The 25,846-nt window shown below is 37.6% G+C and overlaps 1 protein-coding gene across 2 annotated transcripts in view; it reads right to left on the bottom strand.

Moving 5' to 3' along the window:
• DHX57 (DExH-box helicase 57) overlaps positions 1–25,846 on the bottom strand; it is an 85,579-nt gene that overhangs the window by 59,080 nt on the left and 653 nt on the right. For both annotated transcript variants that reach the window (XM_057497275.1, XM_057497274.1), the window contains exons 2-8: positions 11,403–11,620; positions 6,811–6,969; positions 5,624–5,803; positions 4,477–5,318; positions 2,758–2,936; positions 1,278–1,399; positions 84–279 (exon numbers count right to left, since the gene is read on the bottom strand). In XM_057497275.1, coding sequence (XP_057353258.1) covers positions 84–279; positions 1,278–1,399; positions 2,758–2,936; positions 4,477–5,318; positions 5,624–5,803; positions 6,811–6,969; positions 11,403–11,614 — 1,890 coding nt within the window. In that variant the 5' untranslated portion in view covers positions 11,615–11,620. The remainder of the gene's footprint in view (positions 1–83; positions 280–1,277; positions 1,400–2,757; positions 2,937–4,476; positions 5,319–5,623; positions 5,804–6,810; positions 6,970–11,402; positions 11,621–25,846) is intronic.

Here is a 25,846-nt window from a genome sequence, read left to right as displayed (position 1 = left end):
CAATGAATCTCCAGACCCCCAAAACTCTTTATATTTGAAAACGGTAAATTTATGTTTTCAGGAAAAGAGCAGAGCATACAGACCTTGACACTTTCTAATCGGATCTGGTATCCCACAGTCAGACCCACTCTTTCTACTCTTTCTTTAGCAACACGTTCAGCGACTGAGATTGCAGAGATTCGTCGGGGTTGGGTACAGATTATGTTAGCCACCTTCTCTGGTGGCCTGGTCAAAGAATCATCCAGAATAAACTGTGGAATCTGTGTTGTTTTCCCACATCTGTATGTCAAAACAAATAAGTCCTAAAATGAGAGTTTTCAAATGCTAGTTAATCAGAGAAGCAATCAAATGCAATGAGGAAAGCGATAAAGCTAAAAGTTGTTCAGTTTCATCTATCTTCTAGACCTGGCTACTGACTTACTACCTACAGCTGATAACTCTTAGGAATTTGCACTCAGATTAACAGGGCAATCAAATTAATACTTTAGTGTCATTTGTAAAATTGGTACTGTTGAATAGACATTAGATTAAGGTCTATAAGTGCCTCTAGGAATATGAACTCTACATATGAATCCTAAAGAAAGAGGAGTATTATCTTATTGCTATTCAAATACTTCATATTTTTCCCCTCTGATGTGTACTGATTTGGCTATAAGTGGACTGAGGTTAAATAACAAGATAAGAACTGAAAGATAAAAAGTTACTACTATTATCAGTGAGTATATATTCTCTGATTGCATAAATGTAATAATTAGATTGAATACAGAACTAAAGAAAGTCTGCAACTTGTTCCTGCTAAATAGGTTTGGATTAACATATGGGAAATGTGAAACAGGAAAAACAATGTACTCTAAGTCGTTCTTAAAAGAGCAAATAAAAAAGCTCTAAGGAAATCAGAATAAAATTAGAAGACGAAAAGATTTTTAAGCTAAATGCTATGGAACTACCCTTTACATTCTAAAGTGGGCCTTATTAAAAGCTTTCAGCTAGGCCTTTTGCCTTAAAATTATCTCAAGCCAGAGATGTACAATACTTATAAATTCCTGGATGGATTTCTGAATTTTGTTATTTTTTGCAAGTTGGCTCTTTTGGCTACAAATGCTGCAATATTAAGCTCTGTTTTAGAGCCTAATAAATATATTACTTGATATTTGACAAGAAAAAGCTCAAAGAATACCATCTACTGGTTTATTTTTAAAAGTATAACTGGTTATAGGAACAAGGGTACATACCCTATTTACAGATGAAAGCTCCATTACAAATAAATTGCATCTTACCCAGTCATACCACTTATAACAAGCACTTGATGCTTGCTCAACAATTTAAGAATGGTTTCCCTTTCTTCCCAAGCAGGGAGTGATTGCCTTTCTTGCAGAATTGACTGGAATTGTCTGGAAGCCTAATAATATAAAAGATAAGGCATCAGTTAGGCTACTTGGAATCACCTTTCACAAAGCTCTGAATGTGGACTCTCATAGTTAGGCCCACCCTTTCTGCTCTCTAACAATTTTTTGAAAGACAGAATTTGCAGATTTGTTGTGGTTTGATGCTGATTTTAGACAGAAGGCTGCACTGCTCAGAGAATAAGCTAGAATAAGCTGTGGAATCTGTGTGGTTTTCCTTCATCTTAATAAACTGAATCTTATTAAGAAAAATAACCCCTCTTTTTTAGCACCTATTCAGCTCTTCCTTGGAATAGTCTCTACACTAGCCCTGTCCAATAAAATTCTGTAGAAATGTTCTATATTGGTGTTGTCTAATATAGCAACCTCTGGCTACTAGTGGCTATTGAGTACTTGATATGTGGCCAGTGCTACTGAGGAACTGAATTTTTAATTTTACTTAATTTAAATTTAAATAGACACACACAGCTAGGGGATACCATATTGGACAGCATAGTTCTATATAGTATCAGACTTGCACAAAAATCAATAATAGTAGAGAACTCATGAAATGTTTTTTTCTGGTCAAGTATTACCATATATGTAACTCAGTCTGACATCTAATGCCAATGCTATAAACATTATACTGTATGTTGAAACTATGGTTGTATTTTTGAATAATGTAAAAGATGCATACTAACACATCATTTTCTGCATATAATTTTACCATACAAATTCATCACCAAATTATATGTGCAATTTTTCTTTTTCTACCATATTATTTATGGTGCAATTTTCTACTCATTTTGAAGTTGTATGGATATTGCACAGTATATGTGATAGTGTTATACTGGGTCCAAAATCAGAATCACAGAACTTTAGAACTAGAAGGGCCATTAGCATCTAATCTAATTCCCAAACTGTTAAAGCAACTCCTCTTTATCCTATAGCCAACTCTGCCCTAACATTCACCTACGGGTTCTTTTAAAATAATCTTCCTCTGAATAAGGTAAAAACAACACAACTTTGGAAATAGAATTAATTAATTAATGTCCCTCCTTATTTTTTTCTTTTCTATACTGATCTACCTAATGTAAATCACATTATTAATTTTCATTTCACTTATCATATCATAGAACCAAAGCCATAATTCTGAGAATATATGGTATATGTGTGTGTGTGTGTTTCATTTTTACCAGCCATAGGAATTTCCAAAACTATCTAGAACATGCACCTAAGTTTGCTGTGGCATACAGATAAACCAACCACTCAGGGTGAAATAGAAGGATACTGGGGGAGTAAGCAAAGCTTCCGAATTCCTACTCCATCCATTCACTGGGGAGACAATGCTAACCAGTCTCTCAGAATATCCTACCTGTTTTATTCGGAACTGCTTGCAGATTTTAGCATTTTCAGCATGTATTGAATTTCCCTGCCAGTCATATCTTTTGGAAATCTTTTTCTTAAGGTTCACATAGCTTTCACTCTCCACTATAACTGGTACAGGACCTTCATCCTCATCTGCCTCCTCCTCAGGTTCTGATTCTTTTTCAACTTGAAAGGGATAAAAGGAAACATTTTTGATACAGAGTCCTTTCTTTAGCAAAGGGGGGTGTCGCTATCAAAATAACAATGAAAAAAATCACAAAAGAGAGTTAAAGCTTGAATAAAACAGGTTCATTCATTTCAATACTACTACTACTGTTAAAGAACTTAAAACCATCTTCAAATAAACTTTAATCTAGTGTAAGTGGTTACTGTTAAACCAAACTAAAAACAAAGAAGAAAAAATTATGGCATGCCATGTTAGTCTAGTCTTTACATTCAAGGAATTAATTGAAAGTTTCAACTATTTGCAAGTGTTCCTAAATTTCCATGACACAAAGCAACCCAAATGTCTATCAAATAATGAATCAATAAACAAAATGTGGTATGATCACTAAGTGGAATACTATTCAGCAATAAAAAGGAATTAAGTACTGATACATACTGTATCATGGGTGAACCTTGAAAACATCATGTTAAGGAAAAGAAGCCAAACACAAAAAGCCACATATTGTATGATTCCATTTCTATGAAATGTCCAGAATAGGCAAATCCACAGAGATAAATATAGATTTGTGGTTATCAGGAGCTAGGGGAAGGGAGAAATGTGGAACAACTACTGATAGGGTTTTTTTGGGGGGTGATAAAAATGTTATGAAGTTAGTGGTCATGGTGGCACAGTGGATAAACAAAAAACCACTGAACTGCACATTTTAATAGGGTGAATTTTATGGTATGTAAATCATACCTCAGTAAAGCTATTATTTTAAAAAGTCCATGGTACACAATTTGTCACTTCTCAAGAACTACATTTGAATCCCATGTGTCAGAAGCTGGTATTTGGGAGCGAGTCAAGTGGTTAGTGAGTGAACCCAACCAACCATTCAGAATCCACACCTTAATGCAATTTCATTATCCTCTACTTTACCTAAGAACTGTTGTGGAATAATAAAAACTTGTTTCTCTGAAAGAATGATGGCAACAAATATGAGAGAATTCTGTGATGAACTCTGAAAAGGGGATTTACTTGTGGTGTAAGAATCTGTACAGCAAAATTGAATCTGGATAAAGCCAGAAGCTTGTACAAACATTTCTTTATTTGAGGCCTTAGGGATTCATGAAGATAGCCCTAAAAGTATAGTTTACTAAAAGCAAGAGGGTATGGATTGGTATAGAAAGAGAAGTATCTCTAAAAACTTAGTTGAAAGTAATCCCATATAAAGTATCAGAAATAAACATGTGAAACCAAATGAAAGAGACAGATTTTTCTGGGAAGATCCTTTAAAGTTCTTCAAACCTTAATTGCTAAAGTCAGCTTAGATATCACTATAAACTTTCAATTGAGGGAGCCCAATCATAGTGACAATATTGGGCCTTACAATTAGTCAAGCCATAGTTCAGAGAATTCTCAGTCCCTTTTGCCCATGGATTGGGGAGAATAACTATGATCGCCAGGAGATCCTAGACTTCAGAACCTTTGACTTCTTTAATCCATCATTCTGAATGCCCCCCTCCATAATGCCCTCCATATGATCAATGCTTTACATACCTTCTGGAATTTGATTTGAAACAAAAGAATTATCTGGAACCACCGGTTTACGGCACACAGGATTATTCATTCTGGTGATCCCAGAGAATACTGACAGAAAGTTCACAGGAGGGACACTGTACTTGTGATGGGTATTTGTTAGTAGCTTGACTATTTCTGATTCTTCCTCTAAAAGGGTTATTAAAGAATATACAACAGGTTCTGAAGTTTCTGCAAAAGTCAAGGCCTTGCCATAAAGGAACTCAGAAATATGTAAACGACAAGCCAGAGGTAGATTCTCATTGGTGGAATAAAATGCCACAAGGGGAGCTTGGCAGGGGTATTTGTGATCTTTAGAAAATCGAATTTCAAGTTCATATAAAAAAGATGCATCTTCATTAGCATTAAGATGAGAATCATCTACAATTCTTTCTGCTCTTCCAACAATTTGATTTGTGGGTACTTCATGTTTGAATTTGCACTTTGATCCAAATTTACAATTTCCTTTTAGGTAAAATTTACAGATTTCAAGTGAAATCTCCTGTATATTTTTGGTACTTTCCTTTTGCTTGGATTTGCAGAATTTAATTGTCAAATACTCCAGTTCTAATCCAATGGTCCAGACTCTGTTCTGAATTCTTTCTATAAATTTCTCTCCACAGATTGACTTGAGAGCAAATGCCTCTTCCTGCCGCTGTTCCATACACTCCTCCACGCTTACATGGCCAACAGCCTCAGAGATCTTCATCCTCTCTCCAAATGTCTCTGAAAAACACTGGGTGAGCAAATGTTCTAGAGATGCCCCCACATCTCCATCACAAATCCTCAGGGCTGCCTGGCAGTGTTCAGTGCTGAAACCGTATCTGTCAAGTGCAAAACACGATGAAAAAGATTGAGTAATATCAAATCACAGAAATGAAATTCGTTAAAATACATTTATGTGAAGTTATAACTACATACAGGCGGGGTTTGTGTTCTGAAAATGTGCCCCTGATAATACAAATTCCTCCTTAGTCGCTGTATGCTGAAAAGGAGGATATTAGGCATATCAGGCACTGCTGGAACCAAACAATAGGGAAGTTAGTTGAGGGTGAATGGTTGGGTTTATAATATGACTTCAGTTTCCTTTGCTTCTCCCTCAACTCCCATAAATGTTGAAAGCAATCACCTGGAAAGTTTTTGTACTGCATATGCTGAGACGGTAAATTCTGGATTATGAGGCTCCCCTGGGCCAGCATATTCCAAAGGGTCAGCATCAGGAACAAGGGACATTTCTCGTCCAGCTGACCAGTACTGCTCATCGTCACATTCAGGCTCATCATCTTCCTCCTCCCCAGAAATGCCTCTTCTGGCAAAGGCAACATTTTCAGATATTTAATATTAATTTCTACTTCAAAGAAAATTTAGCAAGAGTCTAAGAATTTAAATCAAGGAGCAAAAGGACAGAGGATCCTGAGCATTCTTCAGTTGCTGATTTAAACTTTTATTGATCTATTAATTTCTATCTTGACATTTAACATTTATCAGGTATTTATTATATGCCAGGTACTATGTTAAGTGTTTTATATGTACTATCTCTTTGAAAATCTTCCCAATAACTCAACCAGATATTATTAGAATCTCCATTTTTCAGGTAATCAACTAAAATTTAGAGAAGATTAGTAACTGTCAAAGGTTATAAAGTAAAGAGCAATTAGAATTTTAACCAAGGAAGTCTGACCTCACAGCCTGTATTCTTAACCACAGAAGCCTTGGCTATCCTTTCTCTCTCGTCTCATTCTTAAATCCATCACTAATTTTTTGCTTTGCTGCATAACCACCTTTCCTAAGTGTAAAACAGATAAGAGATTTATAGATGGGATGGAAATTGAGCTGTTCATGACTGACTACTCATTATTTATGTCAAAGGGAAAGAATTAACTTCTTTGAAATCACAAAGCAAAATAGCCAAAAAGAGTAAAAGTTGTTTCTCTTTGGCAGTTGGTCATAAGAAATGTAATCTTAAGACTTCATCTGATCAATGCAATATTTGCTTAGCCTAGAGCAATACTTCTTGATCACTCTAAGGCTTTATTTGAAGACTGTCAATAAAGCTATTAGTGAATCCATATTTGCACTGTCCTAGAAACAAAACACATGAAAAGGCAATCTGTATTATTGCTCAGATATTACAAAATAAACTCACTCTAAAAACTTCCTGAATAATTATTCTTGTATTTCTCTTGGCTTACTTGCATCTAATTATATAGCCACACTGGATCAGTATTAATATATTATTCCAAAGCCACACAGAACCTTCACTGCAAACACATCTTCCTTAATATAATAATTCACTCAAATAAAAAAAAAATTTACTCAGATCCAGCATCTGCATCTTGTTCTTGCAAGTCTCTGAGAAGAGCTTTCACTTTCTCTTGATTCTCAGAAGTCATATGTAGAGTCTGAAGGGGCACTTTGGCTTCGGGCTTCCATTTGGGACGTGCTTCTCCTTTTCTTACACTACTGCTGTTAGCTCTGCAAAGGATACAAGAACAGTTACATATTTATCTGTGATCAGAACTTTTACTCTCTCCTCTGAGTCACCAAATATATACATAAACCGGATTGTCAAGTATCATAAAAGATGACAATGAATGTGAAGAGACTCTCCATTTTCTACAGTATTTAACATTTCATTATACTGGAACTGCTGGAAAAAACCTGATTAGATTCTTAATCATTAAATCTGGCTTCACTAACAAGAATCCTCTGGAAAACACAGTGCTATAATGACTCCCTCTGCACTAGAAGGCTTTCAAGAAATACGCTACACATCACTTGTATTAACTTCATTCAATTTTTAGGTAACCCAATCTGAAAACAATATTACTTGTGAATATAAAGCCCTATTTTTGAGAGATTTACCTAAATTATCATTATTTCCTGATTACAAAAATAATAATGATGATAAAATCATGTTCACTGTAGAAAAGTAAAAAAACAGAAGTCACTCTAATTCACATTCTTTTTCATAAACATTTTTTACAAAATTATACAGCATATATAATCTTTTATAATTTGCTTTATTTCCTTATCAAAATAAAACTGACATTTCCCTAAAACTGTTCTCCTGCAAAATAATTTTAAATGGGTCATATAAGTATGTATGTACTGGAATTTATTTCACCAATCTTTCATTGTTGGAATTTAATTTTTTTAGAGACTCATTTTAATATTTAAAACAATAGTAAGTTCTAAAGTTTAACTTTATTCACTACTTGTTTTTTGTTTTTTTTTTTTTGTTTGACATGTTTCATTATAGATTTTCACAAATCTAGGGAAATGGGAGAAATTTTTCCTCTATTTAAAATCTGGCACATTATTGAAGAACCACATATTTACACTTGCAAAATTGGGTAGCAAAGGAGAAAATAGGATTGTGCTTTTGAATCACTTGGTGCAACTTCTGAAAATAAATGTTATCCCAAATCTATCATTTCCCCTTTTTGTTTTGAAATTTTTTTAATCTACAGAAATAAACACCTGCTACCTAGATTCACCAACTGTTAACAGTTGCTATACATACATTCACTTTTCTTCTTCTATACATACACATATATGCTTACATATATGCTCTCCTCTTTATATATTTGTATATGCATATATTGCTGAACCATCTGAATGTAAGCTGCAGACATGCAAACTTCAGCAGGCATTTCCTAAGGACAGACACATACTCTATCATACTACAATATTATCACTTAGAAGATATTTTATTTTGATACAATATCATCTAATATATAATCCATAAAGTTCCTAAATGCCTCAATCATGTCCTCTATAGATTTTTTTATTATCTACTTAAAAATGACATTTATTTTTTTCAAACTCCTTTAATTTAGAACAGTTCCCTCACATATTTCCTGACATTGACTTTTTTGAAGATTTCAGGCCATCTGTTTTACAGAAATCCTCACAATTTAGATTTGTCTGATCATTTTCTCATGATTAGTATTAAAAAAAAACCTGGGGGGACTTCCTTCCACATGTTCCTATACCATCCACCAATTTATATACCCCACACCTTGCCTTCCTTCCTTCCTAAGGATGAACGATCCTCGATCCTAAAGTTAACCCTCTATTTGTACACTGTACTGCAATACCTTTAACCTCCTCAAAGAAATCATTCCACACTTACCCCTTTCTATATCGCCAGACCTTCATTCTCCTTTGGATCACTCCCATCAGCCTACAGAGACATGCTATATTATGTCTACCTTAAAAAACCAAACCAAACAAAATCCTCCCTTAGACTGTACTCCCCTTCAAACTACTGCCCTATTTCTCTTCCCTCCCCTGCCCTTCATAGCAAATCTCTTTAAAAGGGTTATCTAAACAACTGTCTTTGTCTCCCTTTCTTTCCTCTTTCTGAAACACACTCCAAGCAGGGTTTCCTCTTCAACTATGCCAAACAGCTCTTGTCAAGATTACCCTTGCTAACCACACTGCCAACTCCAGTGGACATTGTCACTACACATTTTTCTTAACTTATCAGAAGTATTTTTCTACTACTGAATATCCCCTTTAACTATCCAATCCAATTTGAATGGATAATCCACATTCAAATACCTTTAGTCCTTAACTTCCAGAAACCATGCTCTCACAGTTGTCCTCCTAATTCATTGGCAAATCCTTCTTAATGCCCCTTGTTTGATTCTCCTAATTTTCTCATCTCTAAAGCCTAGGGTGCCCAGGGCTCAAAGTTCAGACCTCTTCTCTATCTCACCCAGCCTTATAGCTTTAAATAGCATTTATTCGTAGAGGACTCACACATTTACTTACCTGGCCTATGTTCTTATCTTGAACTCCAGAATTATGTATTAAATTGTCTATGACATCTCCACTTAGAGAGAAACTCCTAACTGATCTTGTTTCCAACTGTTCTCCTGTAGTCTGTTTGCACCAAGTCAGGGCTACTGAGTATGGTTGCATAGACTGTATGCTGTGCAGAGGCTCCTGCTAAGGAAGGGAAGAGGACCACAAGAGCTAAAATCCAGTCCATACCCTGCTCACCAAGCCATGCATTCTGGGGCTATAACTGCTCAAAGAAAGAGACACCATTTCCTAATTCACATAAGGAATATGCCAAATAGCAGCAACCCTGGCCAGACTGATTGCTATCATACACCCTTGCCTCAAACCCTGCAACAGCTTCCCATCTCACTCAAAGCAACAGCCAAAGTCCTTATTATGGCCCATCAGGTCCTACACAGTGTAGCCTTTTAAATGTAACTGCCTATCATTCACCTTATTGATCATTCTAGCCATATGGCTTCCTTGCCATTTCCTAAACCTTCCAAGCACAACACTGGCTTAGGGACCTTGTACTTGCTGTTGCTCCTGCCTTTGAAAGTTCCTCTCTCAGACAGCTTCAGAGTTCACTCCTTCTCTTCCTTCTTGTCTTGCTCAAATGACACATTATTAAAGAAGACTTCTCTGATCACTCCACATTAAATAGCAATTATTTTTTAAAAACCTGCAATCGATTTTGCTATTTTCTCTTTTACCCTCCTTAGTATCTACTACCTGACATATGTTTATTTATTGTCTTTGTAACTCAAACCTCTTTCTATGAAAATAAGGACAATATTTTATTCATTGCTATAATTATAGCCCCTAATATAGTGCCTGGGGCATAGTAGGCACTCAGTAAATATCTGTTGCATGAACGAACATCTCAGACTGTGAGAACCTACAGTACCTGTTTTCAAAAAGAATGAAGCTGCAGCTAACTCATAAGTTAGGTTCCTAAGTCAGCAGCTGAAGTCAAAACATAGTTTAAAATTACTCTGGGAGATTCCTTAAAAAGTATTAAGTTTGAGACTGATCTCTCAATATGTCCAAAATGACCATTTTCTTCTAGGATGAAAAAAAACACGTAGATATTCTCTGCTTGAATGCCAGATGAAGTATTTGGTTATATTAGGGACTATGTATGAAAAAACATATATTTAAGTCCTAAAATTACATAGTGCCTCAAGAGGCTTTAACTGTAAGAAGCACTTGGAAACTGAGACTGATGAGGGAATAGCAGATTCCTCTCTCCATACTTTGTTCACTGTGGGGCCTAGATCCATTTAGTGGCAATTTTAAACTGCTTAAATAGTATTTGTTTTTTTATTTTTTCCTGAATTTATATAGTTGGATTCATTTAAGTTAAAATCATGCATGATGCAGTTAAACTCCAGCACTCATCTATATTTCCTTCTAATATTTAGTTGAGAGTTCTTCCTACTAGAGTGTGTATGTATATATATATATGTGTGTGTGTATTTAAAGAAATCTCTCCATCTCTAAAAATTCCAGTAGATAGCTCACAGTGCAATTTGAGAGACAAGAATTTTGTATGTATACTGTATAACACACAGTAATAATATCTTTATTTTTGTTAAATATTTATTAGAATTATCAGAATTTATTCATTACTTATAAATTGTGTATGAGAAAAGCCTGGATGTGACAGCTGCCACTGGTCATCACACGAAACACCAATGAAGATCTGGTTGATCTGGTTAGAAAATAAATAATTCATCAACTGAGAAGAGAGAATACAGTCAGGTCACATTTTGGGACCTTCAAACTACAGTGCCTAGGAAATACTTAAAATAATTTTCATCACTTTCACAATTTCCAGCATTTACTTTCTTAGCAAGGTTATATTAACCATGTCATGTGGAAGTTAAAGTTAACTTCAGATTTTGACCTTAACAAAAAAGAACCAAACCAAACAGTTATTTGCCATTATGCCTCCAGAAAAGGTTACAAAGAAGAAGAATGGAAGGTTTTAAAATAAGAGCAGTTAACATGACCAGAATTGTCATTTTCCCCCCTTTCTCTGTACCATCTGTTGTCTCACAGATTAGGAAATGATACTGTTTCATACTTGAACATTCAAAGAGCATAATGACCTGGAAGAGCGCCTTGCTTCGCTGAAGATACAGAAGTCATCGCCATCATCCCAAATTCTACTCGAGGCTTTCCTATTGCCACCACTGCCGCCACCACTGCTGCCACCCCCATGAGATTTACTAGTGTGACTCCTGCTACCTCTTCCTCCTCTAGAAGACCCTCTTCCACCTCCTTTGCCTGGCTTGCCTTTTCTTCGTACTGAAGAACTCATTGTCACCTGCAAGAGAAAAAAGTAATACACACATCATAAAACCAGATGAACATAATAATCTTTTGTTAGTCAAACTTATGAATATAGCCTATTTTAAAGAAATAAAGGAAATGCACACTTAGGGCCAATTTAGGGACAGCCTAGATAAGTTACTTCACAAAAGATTTACAAGCACATTCCCTTAAGGATTAACATATAGTGAGTTTCTCTGACACAAATTTCTTAACCAGGATGTCATCAGAAACAAATGGAGAAGTTTCTTTTTCATTTTATTTTGTTTTGTTGTTGTTTGTTATATTTTATTTTATCTTATTGGTTGAGAAGTTTCAAAACACACATGGCTAGGTCCCAATCACACAGATTTCATTAGATCTGGTATAGGGTTTAAAAACTCTAGTTGAGAAAAGATGTTTTCATGTATTTAACATGTGATATGATTAAAACAAAATTTAAATTTACATATACAATTTGAGGAACACAGCCCTGGTTCAGAGATTTTGCCTGGGGGGAATAAAAGTATTTAGAGTTTGTGTATGCAATCAAAGTTTTGTTAGCCTCTTAAAATAGAATGTTATAAGTACAAGATGTTTTTTATATAAGCCTCACGGAAAGTAAAAAGCAAAAATCTACAGTAGATAAACAAAAGAGAAAGAAAAAGGAATCAAAGTGGACCATTACAGAAACTCATCAAATCACAAAGCAAGAGAGGAACAAAGGAACAAAGGACCTATAAAACAACAAAATGGCAACAGTAAGCCTTAACTTACCAAGTATTACTTTAAATGTAAACAGACCAGATTATCCAATCAAAAGATACAGTGTGGCTGAATTGATTTTAAAAAACAAGACCCAACTATACGCTGCCTACAACAGAATTCCTTCAGCTTTAAGGACACACCTAGACTGAAAGTGAAGGATTGGAAAAAGATATTCATGCAAATGGCAATCCAAAAGAGAGCAGAAGCAGCTATACTTGTATGAGACAAAGTAAACTTTAAGGCAAAAAATTTAATAAGAGACAAAGATCATTATATAATAACAAAGGGGCCAATTCATCAAGAGGCTCTAACAATTTTAAATATTTATGCATTTAACATCAGAGCACCTAAATATACAATGCAAAACAAAATTTACAGACCAAAATGAAAACTAAAATACAATAATATGATAGAATACAGCCAAATCTAGATTAAATATATTTTCTTAGACTTCTAAATAAGAGAAAACTGTTTTAACTCAAGATGTAATAAGTTTGGCCACAAAGAATAAAACACCTAGGAATAAATATAACCAAGGAGATTAAAGACCTGTGCACTGAAAACTTGATGAAAGAAATTGATGACACATATAAATGGAAAGATAGCCCATGCTGATGGATTGGAAGAATTAATATTGTTAAAATGCCCATACTACTCAAAGCAAGCTACAGATTCAAGGCATTTTTCACAGACACAGAACAAACAAACCTAAAATTTGTATGGACCCACTTACCAAGGACCCCAATCCAAAGGCCCTGAACAGCCAAAGCAATCTTAAGAAAGAACAACAAAGTAGTAGCATCACACTCCCTGATTTCACATTATATTACAAAGCTACAATAATCAAAACAGCAAAAAAACAGATACACAGAACTATGAAACAGAATAGAGCCTAGAAATAAACTCATGCATATATGGTCAATTAACTTACAACAAAGGAGCCAAGAATAATCAATGGGGAAAGGACAGTATCTTCAATAAATGGTCTGGGAAAATTGGACAGCCAGATGCAAAAGAATGAAACTAGACTATTACCTTACACCATACACAAAAATTAACACAAAATAAAGACTTGAATATAAGACATAAAATCATAAACCGTCTAGAAGAAAACATAAATGGAAGCTCCTTGACATTGGTCTTGGTGATGATTTTCTGTATCTGACTCCAAAATCAAAAGCAACAAAAGCAAAAATAAACAAGTAGGGGCTACTTCAAACTGAAAAGCTTCTGTATAACAAAGGAAATCATCAACAAAATGAAAAGGCAACCTTACAGAATATGTCTGTAAATCATACATCAGGTAAGGGGTTAATATCCAAAATATATAAAAAACTCATACAACTAAATAGCAAAACAAAACAAAACAAAACCCCAAATAATCTGATTAAAAATTGGGTAGAGGATCTGAATGGATATTTTTCCAATGAAGACACACAGATGACCAACAGGTACGTGAAAAGATGTTCAACATCACTAAAATCAGGGAAATACATATCGGAAGCACAGTGAGGTACCATTTCACATCTGTTAGAATGGCTATTATCAAAAAACAAGAGATAAAAAGTGTTGGCAAGGACGTGGAGAAAAGGGAACCCTTTTGCACTGACAGTGGGAATGTAAATTGGTGCAGCCATTATGGAAAGCAGTGTGGTTTCCTAAAAAAATTAAAAATGGAACTACCCATATCCTCCAACAATTCCACTTCTGGATATTTAGACAAAAAAAATAAAAACACTACTTAAAAAAGATATATACATCCCCATGTTCACTGCAGCATTCTTTACAGTAGCCAAGAATCTGGAGATAGGTGACCTAAGTGCCACTGATGGATGAATAGATAAAGAAGATGTGGTATGTAGAACAATGGAATACTATTCAGCCATAAAAAAAACAGTGAATCACGGGAAGATGGAGGCATGAGTAGTTCAGAGGAAATCTCCTCCCCAAAACATATATATTTATGAAAATACAATAAATACAACTATTCCTAAAAGAGACACCAGTGGATGCAGTATAACAGCCAGGATACATCTACATCTGCGAGAACTCAACATCACATGAAGGGGGTAAGATACAAGCCACGGCCAGGAGGGACCCAAACGCTCTCCCACCCCAGAACCCGGTGGGAATAAAGGAGTCAGACTGGGGAGGGAGGGAAAGCCCAGGACTGCTAAACAACCAGCTCTAGAAATCCGCACCCGGAGCGCAGACACAAGGTGCACGGGGTGCTGGATATTAGAGAAACGGAAAAGCAAAACCTGTGGGCAGGTCCCCGCAACCGGTGCGCCTGAGACAAAAGAAAAGCGAGGGCTTTCTGTAAGTCTTAAAGAGACAGGGATCCCATAGCTGGATGAAGTTGTCCCGGGACACTTAGTCAGCAGCTGGGAATCCCAGGGAATCTTAGGCGCCCTAAACCCTGGGGAGGCAGCACAGCTCTGAAGCCCCTCATGGCACTAAGCAGCCTGCCAGTCATTCCTCCAACTGGCATGGACCCCAACACACTGGCCCAGTAGCGGGAGAGTGGCAGAGCGTGCCAGGGGTGGCAGTGCCAGAAGGGGCCGGGAGCAGAACGCATGCGCCAACGGTGCTAGAGGGGACCAGGAGAGGCTTGTGCGAGCCCGCAGTGGCGGCGACCAAACAGCCCGGGTGCAGCTCGCGCGCACCAGCAGCAGTGGAGCCAGAGAAGCCCGGGAGAGGCCTGCGCAGGAGAGCCCCGTGTGCACCTGCAGCGGAGCCAGAGGGAGCAGGTGTGCTCCCAGCAGCCGACTGGAATCCCAGCCAAAGGCACAGCCGCCTGGGCCAGACCCAAAGGCTGTTGCTGGCACACAGCTGCCTGGCAGGGGTGCCGCTATTGCAGAGGAGTGCACCTGGCATGCCTGCCACTCTCCGCAGGGCTCTGCGCTGCTCTGATGGAGACCCCGCACACAGCAGCTTAGCAGACTAACCCAGTGGCTGCTCCAGGAGTACAGGTAACTGACACAGGCAGTGGAGAAGGGCAAGGCATCCAGCAAGCAGGAAAAGACTTTCTTCTCCCAGCGGACATGCCCGCAACCTGCCTACAGCCATCGCTATCACCATGAAAAGGCAAAAAAATTTAGTTCAGTCCAAGATAGTTCAGACAACATCTGAGAGAGGATCTGCAGAGACACACCTAACCAGTTTCCCTGAAAAAGAATTCAAAATAAAAATCATAAACATGCTGACAGAGCTGCAGAGAAATATGCAAGAGCTAAGGGATGACGTTCGGAGAGAGATTACAGATGTACAGAGGGAGATCACAGAAGTGAAACAAACTCTGGAAGGATTTATAAGCAGAATGGAAAAGATGCAAGAGGCCATTGATGGAATAGAAACCAGAGAACAGGAATGCATAGAAGCTGACGCAGAGAGAGATAAAAGGATCTCCAGGAATGAAACAATATTAAGAGAACTGTGTGACCAATCCAAAAGGAACAATATCTGCATTATAGGGGTACCAGAAGGAGAGAGAAGAAGGGATAGAAAGTGTCTTTGAAGAAATAATTGCTGAGAACTTCCCAAAACTGGGGGAGGAAATAGTTGCTCAGACTACAGCACACTGAACACCCGAGAGATGGGATCCAAAGAAGACAACACGAAGACACATAATAATTAAACTGGCAAAGATCAAGGACAAGGACAGAGTATTAAAGGCAGCCAGAGAGAAAAAAAACGTCACCTACAAAGGAAAACCCATCAGGCTAACATCAGACTTCTCAACAGAAACCCTACAGGCCAGAAGAGAATGGCATGATATACTTAATGCAATGAAACAGAAGGGCCTCGAACCAAGACTACTGTATCCAGCACGAATATCATTTAAATATGAAGGAGGGATTAAACAATTCCCAGACAAGCAAAAGTTGGGGGAATTTGCCTCCCACAAACCACCTCTTCAGGGCATCCTACAGGGACTGCTCTAGATGGGAGCACTCCTAAAAAGAGCACATAACAAAACACCCAACATATGAAGAAGGGAGGAGGAGGAATAAGAAGGGAGAGAAATAAAGATCATCAGACCGCGTTTATAATAGCTCAACAAGCGAGTTAAGTTAGACAGTAAGATAGTAAAGAAGCTAACCCTGAACCTTTGGTAAGCAAAAACTTAAAGCCTGCAACGACAATAAGTTCATACCTTTCAACAATCACCCTAAATGTAAATGGACTGAATGCACCAATCAAAAGACACAGAGAAATAGAATGGATAAAAAAGCAAGATCCATCCATATGCTGCTTACAAGAAACTCACCTCAAACCCAAAGACATGCACAGACTTAAAGTCAAGGGATGGAAAAAGATATTTCATGAAAACAACAAAGAGAAGAAAGCAGGTGTTGCAATTCTGGTATCAGACAAAACAGACTTCAAAATAAAGAAAGTAACAAAAGACAAAGAAGGACATTACATAATGATAAAGGGCTCAGTCCAACAAGAGGATATAACCATTATAAATATATATGCACCAAATACAGGAGCACCACCATACCTGAAACAAATATTAACAGAACTAAAGGAGGAAATAGAATGCAATGCATTCATTCTAGGAGACTTCAACACACCACTCACTCTAAAGGACAGATCCACCAGACAGAAAATAATTAAGGACACAGAGGCACTGAACAACACACTAGAACAGATGGACCTAATAGACATCTACAGAACTCTACATCCAAAAGCAGCGGGATATACATTCTTCTCAAATGCACATGGAACATTCTCCAGAAGAGACCATATACTAGGCCACAAAAAGAGCCTCAGTAAATTCCAAAAGATTGAAATCCTACCAACCAACTTTTCAGACCACAAAGGCATAAAACTAGAAATAAACTGTAAAAAGAAAGCAAAAAGGCTCACAAACACATGGAGGCTTAACAACACGCTCCTAAATAATCAATGGATCAATGACCAAATCAAAATGGAGATCCAGCAATATATGGAAACAAACAACAACAACAACACTAAGCCCCAACTTCTGTGGGACGCAGCAAAAGCAGTCTTAAGAGGAAAGTTTATAGCAACCCAAGCATGTTTAAAAAAGGAAGAACAATCCCAAATGAACGGTCTAATGTCACAATTATCGAAATTGGAAAAAGAAGAACAAATGAGGCCTAAGGTCAGCAGAAGGAGGGACATAATAAAGATCAGAGAAGAAATAAATAAAATTGAGAAGAATAAAACAATAGCAAAAATCAATGAAACCAAGAGCTGGTTCTTCAAGAAAATAAACAAAATAGATAAGCCTCTAGCCAGACTTATTAAGAGGAAAAGAGAGTCAACACAAATCAACAGTATCAGAAACGAGAAAGGAAAAATCACGACGGACCCCACAGAAATACAAAGAATTATTAGAGAATACTATGAAAACCTATATGCTAACAAGCTGGGAAACCTAGGAGAAATGGACAACTTCCTAGAAAAATACAACCTTCCAAGACTGACCCAGAAAGAAAAAGAAAATCTAAACAGACCAATTACCAGCAACGAAATTGAAGCAGTAATCAAAAAACTATCAAAGAACAAAACCCCCGGGCCAGATGGATTTACCTCAGAATTTTATCAGACATACAGGGAAAACATAATACCCATTCTCCTTAAAGTTTTCCAAAAAATAGAAGAGGAGGGTATACTCCCAAACTCATTCTATGAAGCTAACATCACCCTAATACCAAAACCAGGCAAAGACCCCAACAAAAAAGAAAACTACAGACCAATATCCCTGATGAACGTAGATGCAAAAATACTCAACAAAATATTAGCAAACCGAATTCAAAAATATATCAAAAGGATCATACACCGTGACCAAGTGGGATTCATCCCAGGGATGCAAGGATGGCACAACATTCGAAAGTCCATCAACATCATCCACCACATCAACAAAAAGAAAGACAAAAACCACATGATCATCTCCATAGATGCTGAAAAAGCATTTGACAAAGTTCAACATCCATTCATGTTAAAAACTCCCAGCAAAATGGGAATAGAGGGCAAGTACCTCAACATAATAAAGGCCATCTATGATAAAACCACAGCCAACATTATATAGAACAGGGAAATGCTGAAAGCTTTTCCTCTGAGATCGGGAACTAGACAGGGATGCCCACTCTCCCCACTGTTATTCAACATAGTACTGGAGGTCCTAGCCACGGCAATCAGACAAAACAAAAAAATACAAGGAATCCAGATTGGTAAAGAAGAGGTTAAACTGTCACTATTTGCAGATGACATGATACTGTACATAAAAAACCATAGACTCCACCCCAAAACTACTAGAACTGATATCCGAATACAGCAAAGTTGCAGGACACAAAATCAACACACACAAATCTGTGGTTTTCCTACACACTAACAATGAACCAACAGAAAGAGAAATCAGGAAAACAACTCCATTCACAATTGCATCAAAAAAAATAAAATACCTAGGAATAAACCTAACCAAAGAAGTGAAAGACTTATACTCGGAAAACTACAAGTCACTCTTAAGAGAAATTAAAGGGGACACTAACAGATGGAAACGCATCCCATGCCCGTGGCTAGGAAGAATTAATATCGTCAAAATGGCCATCCTGCCCAAAGCAATATACAGATTAGATGCAATCCCTATGAAACTACCAGCAACATTCTTCAAAGAACTGGAACAAATAATTCAAAAATTCATATGGAAACACCAAAGACCCCGAATAGCCAAAGCAATCCTGAGGAAGAAGAATAAAGTAGGGGGGATCTCAATCCCCAAATTCAAGCTCTATTATAAAGCCATAGTAACCAAGACAATCTGGTACTGGCACAAGAACAGAGCCACAGACCAATGGAACAGACTAGAGAATCCAGACATTAACCCAGACATATATGGTCAATTAATATTTGATAAAGGAGCCATGGACATACAATGGAGAAATGACAGTCTCTTCAACAGATGGTGCTGGCAAAACTGGACAGCTACATGTAGGAGAATGAAACTGGACCATTGTCTAACCCCATATACAAAAGTAAATTCAAAATGGATCAAAGACCTGAATGTAAGTCATGAAACCATTAAACTCCTGGAAAAAAACATAAGCAAAAACCTCTTAGACATAAACATGAGTGACCTCTTCTTGAACATATCTCCCCGGGCAAGGAAAACAACAGCAAAAATGAGTAAGTGGGACTATATTAAGCTGAAAACCTTCTGTACAGCAAAAGACATCATCAATAGAACAAAAAGGATCCCTACAGTATGGGAGAATCTATTTGAAAATGACACATCCGATAAAGGCTTGACGTCCAGAATATATAAAGAGCTCACACTCCTCAACAAACAAAAAACAAATAACCCAATTAAAAAATGGGGAGAGGAACTGAACAGACAGTTCTCCAAAAAAGAAATACAGATGGCAAACAGACACATGAAAAGATGCTCCACATCGCTAATTATCAGAGAAATGCAAATTAAAACTACAATGAGGTATCACCTCACACCAGTAAGGATGGCTGCCATCCAAAAGACAAACAACAACAAATGTTGGCGAGGCTGTGGAGAAAGGGGAACCCTCCTACACTGCTGGTGGGAATGTAAGTTAGTTCAACCATTGTGGAAAGCAGTATGGAGGTACATCAAAATGCTCAAAACAGACTTACCATTTGACCCAGGAATTGCACTCCTAGGAATTTACCCTAAGAATGCAGCAATCAAGTTTGAGAAAGACCAATGCACCCCTATGTTTATCGCAGCACTATTTACAATAGCCAAGAATTGGAAGCAACCTAAATGTCCATCGATAGATGAATGGATAAAGAAGATGTGGTACATATACACAATGGAATACTACTCAGCCATAAGAAAAGGGCAAATCCTACCATTTGCAGCAACATGGATGGAGCTGGAGGGTATTATGCTCAGTGAAACAAGCCAAGTGGAGAAAGAGAAATACCAAATGATTTCACTCATCTGTGGAGTATAAGAACAAAGGAAAAACTGAAGGAACAAAACAGCAGCAGAATCACAGAACTCAAGAATGGACTAACAGGTACCAAAGGGAAAGGGACTGGGGAGGATGGGTGGGTAGGGAGGGATAAGGGGGGGTGAAGAAGAAGGGGGGTATTAAGATTAGCATGCATGGGGGGGGAGAAAGGGGAGGGCTGTACAACACAGAGAAGACAAGTAGTGATTCGACAACATTTTGCTATGCTGATGGACAGTGACTGTAAAGGGGTTTATAGGGGGGGACATGGTATAGGGGAGAGCCTAGTAAACATAATATTCGTCATGTAAATGTAGATTAATGATGAAAAAAAGAAAAAAGAAAAAAAAAGCAGTTCCTCTGTGGTGACCTCCAATTAGTTCTACACAATGGTAGAAAGGGCATATAAAAGTATATGCAAAGGGTCTGTTTGCGTTTATACAGAAGATCAAAGCCTAATTGGGCTACCCCGAACATGAACTAAGATACGATATGAAAGAGAACTTCCAACATCAGCACTCTCTGGAAGACTCATGCCAGAAGATGATCATCAAAAAACCCCAACAAAGATCCATGCACTGCTACAGCTGTAGATGCACTCATCCCACCAGCTCCTGGACTTGCCATGGGAATGAGGAAGGAGATATCTAACCTGGCCTGTGCATACAGTAAAACAACAAATTCGACTGGATCTATACTGTTGGAACTCAACCAAGAATTAGGAGAAGTGCAAATTGTAGCACTCCAAAATCTTAAAACTACAGACTATTTACTGTTAAAAGAACATAAGGGATGTGAACATTCCCCAGGAATGGGTTGTTTTAATTTGTCTGATTTCTCTCAGACTGTTCAAGTTCAGTTGGACAATATCCACCATATCATAGATAAGTTTTCACAAATGCCTAAGGTGCCTAACTGGTTTTCTTGGTTTCACTGGAGATGGCTGGTAATTACAGGTATGCTTTGGTTATGTAACTATACTCCTATTATGTTAATGTGTGTGCGCAATTTAATTAGTAGTTTAAAACCTATACATGCTGAAGTTACTCTACAAGAAGATATGTCAAAGAAATAATCAATCTTCCCATGTTTTCTTTCGCCTGCTACTTCTATAGCTTTTCTTCTTCCTTCCTAATTACAACCCTTAAATAGAATTCGTGCCTCATATCGAATTTACCGAGTATCATAATTCTTCCAAGTGGTAAAGATACCTCAAGACAAAAGCTGGACATAGAAGCCACAGGGCATAAATATGCAAAGAAGTAAAAAGCTAACCTTTTCAAACAATAAGGCTTCCCTCTCACTTACCAACTTTACATTTTCCTGTATGGCCCCGGAAGATGACTGGTTAGCCAGAGACGGGTAAGATTCCTCAAGGGAGGAACAACCTAAGACAGGCACAGTCGCAGGGGGGCCATCAGGTGAGAAATTGGGGATCAACAGAGGTGAGGCTTAGAACCTCACCCCCCCGTTCTGAGAGAAATTTTCTGCATACGTGGATGTTTTATTGCCCTTGTCTAGCTTGGATTAACACATAGTCTACAGGCACACACCTGATCATCTACATTTGCTCTCTTACAACACTAAACTATGTTTTCTACCTTTATCTTGCATCTACCTACCACTTCAGCATTTTATTAAAAACAATAATAATAAAGAGAGAAATGTGGTATCCGCATATAAATCAAGTATAAATGAAATGAATATTCATATTTGAACTGACTGTTTATAGTTCATAATGCATGAGCAAAACTGAAAGTTTCTGTGATGACTGCCCTTGTACTGTTCACCATGTAACTTATTCACTAGGTAAGAATTTGTTCTCCATGTAAGAACTTGTTCATTGTGCTTCAGAGGATTGGAGACTGATAAAAATTGGGCTTGGGGTGGATTAATGATTGTGCATTGAGCATTGACTCCCCTATACAGAATTTTATTGTTGTTAACAAACATTTGATCAATAAATATGAGAGATGCCCTCACACACACAAAAAAAGTACACACTTCCAATTGTAAAATAAATAAGTAACCAGGATGTAATGTATAGCATAAGGAATATAGTCAAAATATTGTAACAACTTGGTATGCTGATAGCTGGTACCTAGAATTATCATGTATATAAATGTTGAATCACTGTGTTGTACACCTGAAACTAATGTTAGACTGTGTGTCAACTACCCTTCAATAAAAAATAATTATCTCCAAAAAAAAAAAAAAAAAAAAAAAGAATACTTAATGCTAGATTTCCCGTCTTGCATTTTTAAGTGTGCAGTATTGTTAGCTATAGGTAATGCTGTACAGCAGACCTCTGGAACATATGCATTTTACATAACTGAAACTTTGTACCCATTGAATAGCAACCTCAATCACTCCCTCCCACTGGCCCCTGGCAACTGCCACTCTGCTCTCTACTTTGATGAGTTTGACTATTTTAGATCCTCATAGAAATGGAATCATGCGGTATTTGTCCAGTGGCTGGCTCATTTTACTTAGCGTAATGTCAAGTTTCATCTATCTGGAGGTTATGCCAACATTTAGATAGTTTCCATACCTTGGCTATCATGAATAATGCTGCAGTGACCGTGGGAGTAAAAGTATCTTTTTGAGATCCTGCTTTTAATTCTTCTGGATAAATACCCAGAAGAGGGATTGCTGAATCATATGGTAGTTGTATGTTCAATTTTTTGAGGAACTCCATATTGTTTCTACATCAGCTGTGCCATTTTACATTACCACCAACAGAGCACAAGGCTTCTCCATATCTTCCCCAACGCTTGTTATCCTTTATTTTTTTTCTTTTAAATAACAGCCATTTTAACAGATGTGAGGTGATATCTCACTGTGGTTTTAATTTGCATTTCTCTGATGATTAGAGATGTCGAGCATCTTTCTGTCTACCTTTTGGGCACGTGTATGTCTGGAGAAATGTCTATTCAAATCCCCTGCTTCTCTGTTTCCCAGGTTTTGTTACTTTTGTTGATCTCTTTGGCCTTGTGGACTTACACTGCAGGATTTTGTAAGGCAATTAATCTACAAGCATTTTTTTTCCTGTTAGATTAAATATGTTTTATTTTTAACTCACTATGCTTTTGGTGTAATACTGTAAACAGTAATAAACAATACAATTCTTTGTAAATAGTAAAAAAAAAACAAGAAATAGAAATGTCATTTGACCCAGGAATTCCGCTCCTTGGAATTTACCCAAAAAAAAAACAACTCCTCAGATTCAAAAGGACATATGCACCCCTATGTTTATCGCAGCACTATTTACAATAGCCAAGATATGGAACAACCTAAGTGTCCATCAGTAGATGAATGGATAAAGGAGATGTGGTGCATATACCCAATGGAATATTATTCAGCCCGTAAGAAAAACACAAATCCTACCACTTGCAACAATATGGATGGAGCTACAGGGTATTATGCTCAGTGAAATAAGCCAGAGAAAGACAAGTGCCAAATGATTTCCCTTACTTGTGGAGTATAATAACAAAGCAAAGACAAAGGATCAAAACAGCAGCACATTAACAGAACCCAAGAAGAGACTAGGGGTTACCAAATGGAAGGGAATGGAAGGGTGGGTTGGGGAGGGAGGGAGAAGCGGCTTAAGGGGCATTATGATTAGCACACATAATGTAGGTGGGTCAGGGGGAAGGCAGCATAGTACAGAGAAGACAAGTAGTGACTCTGTAGCGTCTTATGATGCTGATGAATAGTGACAGCAATGGGGTGTGTGTGCGGGACTTGATAATATGGGTGAATGTAGTAACCACAATGTTGCTCATGTGAAACCTTCATAAGATTGTATATCAATGATACCTTAATTTTAAAAAATGCCTCACAACTGCATGCATCACTTGATTCTCTGGCAAACCAAAAAAAAAAAAGAGAGAGAAACCATAAAACTCTTAGAAGAAAACATAGGCAAAAATCTCTTCAATATAAATATGAGCCACTTTTTGCTGAACACATCTCCTCGGGCATGAGAAACAAAAGGAGAAATGAAAAAATGGGACTACATCAAACTAAAAAGCTTCTGTACAGCAAAGGACACCATCCGTAGAACAAAAAGGCATCCTACAGTATGGGAAAATATATTGTAAACTACATATTCGACAAGAGATTAACACCCAAAATATATAAAGAGCTCACATGCCTCAACACCCAAAAAGCAAATAATCCAATTAAAAAATGGGTGGAGGATATGAACAGAAAAGTCTCCAAAGAAGAAATTCAGATGGCCAACAGGCACCTGAAAAGATGCTCCACATTGCTAGTTATCAGGGCAATGCAAATTAAAATCACAATGAGATACCACCTCACACCAGTTAGGATGGGCAACATCCAAAAGACAAGCAACAACAAATGCTGGTGAGGATATGGAGAAAGGGAGGAACCCTACTACACTGCTGGTGGGAATGTAAATTAGTTCAACCATTGTGGAAAGCAATATGGAGGTTCCTCAACTATAAATAGAAATACCATTTGACCCAGGAATTCCACTCCTAGGAATTTACCCAAAGAAAACAAGTTCTCAGATTTAAAAAGATATATGCACCCCTATGTTTACTGCAGCACTATTTACAATAGCCAAGATATGGAAGCAACCTAAGAGTCCATCAGTAAATTAATGGATAAAGATGTGGTATATATACACAATGGACTACTATTCAGCCATAAGAAAACAAATTCTATCATTTGGAACAACATGGATGGAGCTAGAGGGTATTATGCTCAGTGAAATAAGCCAGGAGGAGAAAGACAAGTACCAAATGATTTCCCTCATTTGTGGAGTGTAATAACGAGGCATAACTGAAGGAACAAAACATCAGCAGACTCACAGACTACAAGAAGGGACTAAGGGTTACCAAAAGGGAGAGGTGGGGGACGGTGGGTAGGGAAGGAGGGAGAAGGGGATTGAGGGGTGTTATGATTGGCACGCATGGCGTGGTGGGGTCACGGGGAAGGCAGTGTAGCAGAGAGAAGACAAGTAGTGACCCTGTGACATCTTACTACACGGATGGACAGTGACTGCAATGGGGTATGGGGCAGAGTTGTTAATATGGGTGAATGTAGTAACCACAATGTTTTTCGTGTGAAACCTTCTTAAGAGTGTTTATCAATGATACCTTAATAAACAAAATCATTGAGTCAAGGAAAAAAAATAAAAGAGAGAGAGAGAATGGCTAGCCAACCAGACCAAGCCACAGCTAGCTTGCTTAAGGGCAGGTCAACCAATTGTCTCACACCAACCCAGGAAATACTACCTTTACAACTTGACCTGAGATCTGCTCTCAAAATTTTGAATATAGATTTGCTGGCTGTATCCAGCAGGACTCTCCCCAGATCCCTGGGCATTTCCCGGGATTAAGAATTTGATTGTATAGTCTACATGGTTAGACTCCAATATTCTACTCCAGTTAGCTTGGGAAGATCCTCTTTCTTCACTGTGGACACGGGGAAGTAAGCTTGGCTCGAAGAGTATCCTTTTTTTCTTACTCAAATTTGGCTGC

The sequence above is a fragment of the Manis pentadactyla genome, chromosome 2 (assembly GCF_030020395.1).
Source record: "Manis pentadactyla isolate mManPen7 chromosome 2, mManPen7.hap1, whole genome shotgun sequence".
Classification (NCBI taxonomy): Eukaryota; Metazoa; Chordata; class Mammalia; order Pholidota; family Manidae; genus Manis; species Manis pentadactyla.
The sequence above is the reverse complement of the archived record's forward strand: the minus strand, read 5'-3'. Positions and strand labels throughout refer to the sequence as shown.